The 5,951-nt window shown below is 38.5% G+C and overlaps 1 protein-coding gene across 1 annotated transcript; it reads right to left on the bottom strand.

The window, feature by feature from the left end:
* Positions 1 to 365: 365 nt before the first annotated feature.
* LOC134137812 (trace amine-associated receptor 1-like) lies at positions 366 to 1,367 on the bottom strand. Its single transcript, XM_062570904.1, has one exon. It carries the CDS (start codon positions 1,365 to 1,367, stop codon positions 366 to 368), a length of 1,002 nt encoding a protein of 333 aa, XP_062426888.1.
* Positions 1,368 to 5,951: the final 4,584 nt, after the last annotated feature.

Below are 5,951 nucleotides of genomic sequence, written 5' to 3'. Positions count from 1 at the left end.
CAAAAACATATAGAAATTCAAAAGTAAAAGCTTTTCTGCTCTTTCTAGAGGATAGTAAATAAATATAAACATTAATTTTTTGAGAAAAATGTGGTTATATCAGAATCATCCCTTTACTGACTGCTGTAAGGTTTTTAAAACTGAAATATTGCTCTTTTGTGTATTATAAATAATTGTAACTAAAGCAGCATATCCAATCTGTACTGAAACAAGATTTAAGGCATAATAATTGGTTATCTACTTGAACCAAGTTTGAAAAGTGAGTAAACAAATAGATGTTGTTTCCTTCATTTTCAGCTATTACTTCTAGTAATTTGGGCTCCAGGCAAAAATTCAGAATGATGAATCTAGACATTTGAAGCGTGTTAGTCTAGAAATAATTGAGTCCTGGAAGAGTCTTGTTTAAAAACTTTTCCGAACAGAACCATCCTTAATGCTCTGCGAAAATAAATATAAAAAAATGCATAAACAATTGGATTAAATGTAGAATTTAAATAACCAAACCAAACCAAAGCGTCAATGAGAACGGGAGGTGTAACATAATTCATAAATGGATTGGTTACTGTAAAGAAGAAGAATGGACACCAGCATATGAGAAATACTCCCATAACTATGCCTAGGGTCTTTGCAGCTTTCCTTTCTCTGCAGCCTGAAATGTGGTGCTCCATTTCAAACTGGATCGTTTTTTGGCTGATGGCATCAATGGATCTTGCTTGCCTCTTGGCTACAGAGTATATTTTCCTATATATGTACAGCATAATGAATCCAGGGATGTAAAAAGACACCATGGAGGCCACAATACCTGAAGTTTCACTAAAAAAAACAAAGCATCCCCCTGCACAATGGATGTGATTATAAATCTCTTCTGTTCCTCTCAGATTCAGCTCTAGAAAGATCATCCCAAAAGCAAATGCTGCAGGAACAGTCCAACTTATGAATATCATGACCAGGATGACATAAGTATTTATCTTTGATTTGTATCTTAGAGGATCACAAACAGCATAGTAACGATCAACAGATATGAAGGAGAGATGGAAGATGGAAGCTGTGCTCAGCATAATGTCCACGCTCGTGTGAATCTTGCAAAAGAACTTCCCAAAATACCAGCAGTGTTCAACAGAACGCACCATGCTGTAAGGCATGATGAAGAATCCCAGTAAAAAGTCAACTGTAGCCATGGAAAGTATCAGGAAATTGGTAGGCGTATGGAGCTGCTTGAAATGTGATATTGAGATGACAACTGTCAGATTTCCAATCACTGTAGCCAGAATGATGAAAGCCAAGACAATATACATGGAAATGCGGATACTATTTGACCAAGTGCTTTTTGTGCAAGAGCCGTTTATGGATTCACAACACAGCTGCATCCTTCCTGAGAGGTCAGATCCATTTAAGTATACAGGGTATGACATGGGTACTGGTTGTCCTAATGCTGAGATACATTTACAACTGCTTATTTCTTTCTTTGGTGAAAGTACTGCACAGGGAGCTGCAGGGAAAAAAAAAATCATAAACACCTATTAAGGATGAAGCTGTTTTGTAATTACACTTTTAACAGAACTACACTATTGTCATTAGAATGCCGTAAAGTGGGAATCTCATTTAACCAAATAAGCTGTATGATGGGGAGTCCTCACACCAGTATTGCAGTAGCATCCAGAGACCTACACTGAGGGATGTCTTGTCTAGCAGAGAGATGGAAAACTCATACATGGAGAACAAGAAAACTTTTAGGAAGTTTCACCTTTATCAAAACAGTCTGTGCTCTGCAACTCTCTGACTCAAGAATCACCCCTTCCTCATCCTGCTGCAACACTGATGGCCAAATTGCTGACATCACTTCTCAAAACCCTTCTCATTCCTCCCAGCTGGGATTAGGAAATGGAGCAGCAAGCAGTAAGTACATAGGTGTGTTCAATCTAGGGAAGCTCAGATAAGGTGAAAATTTGTGGCTCTTTCTTTTCCTATTTCCTGGTTCCCACAGGAGACTTCAGCTACTCTGAGATGAGCAATTCATTGAAATGAGTAAAGCTACTTTAGGGCACTGCTCTGGATGCAGAGGAAAGAAATCCACTGCCCTTGGGTTCTTTACCTTCTTCTCCGCAGTATAAACAAGAGTTCAAATATTGTCCTTGTTTGCCTCAGCAGCATATGAGGCTCATATATGCCATCTCTGTGCAGTCTCTTTATGTTTTAATCCTACACAGCAATAAGGCAATCTATCCTCTTTAATGTTTCTGAGCATGGCACCTCTCCTCTTTGAGAGTGAACAGAAAACACACAACTATGACTATGGGGTAAGTGCCTATTAGAGGAGCCTAGTATTTAGCACAAGGGACACCTGGGTTTTATTTCCATGTCAGTCAACCCAGTGACATTGAGCCAGTTGTTTAATGACAGTGGATGACCGTTTATTACTATTTCAGAGGGAAGATAAAAATCTTAATGGTAAGGTGGGTTGAGATCTGTGAGATGAGAAGTATTATAAAGAACTCCTTACAAGTGCATGGTTTTATTCTGCAAGCTGATTTATGCAGAATTTAACTGATTTTATGCAGTTCCATAAAATAGGTACCTGTTTCTGTCATCCATGAAGGGAAGAAAGAATAGTAGAGCGATATATATATTCATATATTTTAGAAGAATGTGTTTATATTTTTATGTATATATATATATAGACAGATAGATTACAGACATTTATAGTAAAAGAAACAGTAATCTATAAACACTATCCAAGTCCCAAAACCCTAATGAAACAAGGAATCCCACTTAACATTCTTCTTCTCTCAGAAGTAGATGAAAGAACAGAAAGCATATAAGCAATACTAGCTATATTCTATTTTTACTCAGTTAACTGTGAGTATTAAGACTTATATAGGGAAGGCTAATCCCAGAATGTACAAGTAGGAAAGATATCACTTCAGGGTTTTATGCTGGTCTCTATTCCATACAGAATTTACTTCCTCCTCTAGCATGTAAATTTTAATTCTATGCAGAATTCTCTGGTTTTTGTCCAGACTCAGGAGCTCTATCTGGGCAAACAATCATAGCTGGCATAAACTCCTCTCATCTCTGTTGGCACATATCACTTCATATAGTGAAAATAACCCAGATGGAGCAGGCCTAGTACAGAGTAACTAGGAAAAATAAGCCTATCACAGTGTATAACTAATGTTGAAAATCCATTGCTATTCTGTAAAACTGATTTTTAAAACATTGAGCTTCAGTTCTTTAGAAGTAGCTGGATATCTATGGAACAACTGAGTTTAGTGGAGGATATGCAGCCAACGGAAACACCCTTACACACACAAGACTCAGCAGTCGTCTTAGTGCTAGGACTGCTACGGACTTGCCAGGTACATCGCTTTCATTGTCCCTTCAGAAGTGGTATTTATATGACACCTCTCATGTTGCATTTTCTGTTACTGAAGGCAAAGTCTGGTCCATGAAAAGGGTGATTAATACACACCCATTCACTACTGAAGAAAATTGAATAGTTTCAGAGCTCTGTTGCAAAGCTTCTTTATAAGTTTTTCTGTTGTATTTTATCACAGTGTTGGAGTTTTTGATAGAGTCACAGTTAAGCCTCATTTCAGCTGTGCAACCAAAGGAGCATGTTTCCATGGATGAAACTTACAGGTTTTTCTGATTTTGTTTTTCATTATAATGAAGAGGCATTTCTCTAACTTTAATAAGGAGATAGTGAAATCCTAATTAATAAACTATAACTTGGATTCAATCCTGGAAATAGTTACAACTGCAGTAGTCTTTCTTCATGCTAACAGTTCTCTTGAACTTGTCTGGATAAGAAACCTTTTAAGGATATCAGATGAAAATATATATTTGCATAAAATCAAAGAGACATCTTTCTTTTGGACAGGCCTGACACAACCTAATTTTAGAGACATTAGACCACATCCATATTTAAAAACATTCCACACCAGATAACAGTTTTCTGCAAAGGCTTTGGCAAAGAGGTGAAAAGTTAATCCTCAGCTCTGGATGTGAAGCTTGGGGATGGGACAAAGTTAGCCTCAGGACCCCCTCTCTGCTGTACATGAGGGGGCCCAGCTAGAGCATGTCCTCTGAAGTGCTCTATGCTCACCCTTACAGTCCGTTCTGGGCTTTCTGTCCTTGTGCAGTGTAGAATAGCTGCACAATATACTTAAAATCCATGTTGGAGCTGGGGCTGAAACCATATGGCAACTTGGCTAGAGTAATTCACTTTTCTCAGTCCCACAGATAACACCTTGCCCTGAAACACCTTGCCATGACTGTCCTACATGGACAAGCTTTCTTTGAAGCCTTTGTGGGCTCCAAAGAGCAGGCTGCCAAAGGAAGGCTGATGTTTGAAGATGAGGCTTTCTCAATTCCTGCAAGAGGAGGAAACGCAAGCTCCAGCGAAGAGGCTACCCCGCATGTCAGCTGCCTAGGGGAGGTAAGGGCACTTGGTGATCCCTCCACTGCTATGGGGCCCCACTGAGCCTCTCAGCCAGCCTAATCAAGCCTGTGGTGACAGACCCCTCTTGGGAGCTTAGCAACACCAAATAGTTTCCACTAGCCCTTGGTTTGTAGGCACTATCTGACCAAAACAATCTATATCAACTCTGTAAGGTTCTCATAAGCTGTAGCTATCGGTAGAGATATGAAGAAAAAATTCTAGGAATAAGAAGAAACTTCTCTGACCCTTTACTGCCAAAATATACTGGAAGAGTGTGACTGCTCTGAAGATTTAGCTGTTTTTGAAGCAATGACCTTTTCTATTTGTTTTTTTTTTGTTTGTTTATTTCAACGCTATTAGTTTATCATTGTTATACGTAATTATTATGTTAATACTGTTTTTAGCTAAGGCACAGATTTGGTTCCTTTATCTTCACAGTAAACACTGACTTGAGCCCTGGAATGTTAGATGTAAATTGCCTTTATGCTACAAAGACACCTTTCAAAGCGCATTTGGTCTTTTTTGGTTACTCTTGCTGAGTAACCAAAAGCATGAGGATATATTATCTCAAGTATTAAAGGATAAAGTATCCTCAAGACCTTAAAAGTCCTCTTTTTTTATTAAAAAAAAAGAAGAATGGGAAGAACAAATAGCAGTCTTGAAAGACAAAAAAGAAACGTAAAATGCAAGCAGTGCACTAGTGTCTTCTCTCTCCTTAATATCTGTAAGAACTGAGAGTAATCCTCATCCAGTCCATAGAAGATACAATAGTGGAACATAACAGTAAAAGGTGTTTTTAACATTTTATACCAAAGACAGAAATCTGAACCTGAAATGCATCCCAGTTATAGAAAGAAGAATGGAGAAAACTTTTACTGAGTGAACCAAATTTTAAGAGGTATATGCAATATACTGTCATTTCAGAATGCTACTTCTTTTCTCTTGTGTCATTGAAATAACAGTTTTATAATAGAAGGATATTTTTTATTCTCTAATGATTGTCCTAGCATGATATTGTGCCCTATTTATTCCCACCTAGACAATGGTTCAGACCATAATACCCAGAAAATTCCCTGTAATGGGTTGATTATGTTGCTGTTTGTCAAACAACTGAATTCTCCTGGAATTTTCAGGTTTCAAATTCTTTGTGGATGTGGTACTATTATTGTTGCTACCTATCTTTTATTTCCATCACAGCAGTAACCTACACCAACCACAGTAGCAGCTATCCCTTGGGAGTTCAGAAGAGGGCATTGCACAGTTACTCACATGATATGAACAGCTGAGTTTTGTTGCAGCTGGTGTGCGATTTTGGCATTATCCTGCTCACTCTTCAGTTGTAGAAACTGGTCAAAGGAGCACGAGTGGAAAGTTTGCACTCCAATGGGCAGCACTGAGCATTAACAGCCACAGAGTCTGGCTCCAACAGCTGGTGTCTGATCCCACCAGATGCAGAATTCATAGCACTGGGGGACACTCAGCACCTCATAACACCCTCCTTAGAGGAAAT

The sequence above is a fragment of the Rhea pennata genome, chromosome 3 (assembly GCF_028389875.1).
Source record: "Rhea pennata isolate bPtePen1 chromosome 3, bPtePen1.pri, whole genome shotgun sequence".
Lineage (NCBI taxonomy): Eukaryota > Metazoa > Chordata > Aves > Rheiformes > Rheidae > Rhea > Rhea pennata.
This window is presented reverse-complemented; position numbering and strand designations above follow the sequence as displayed.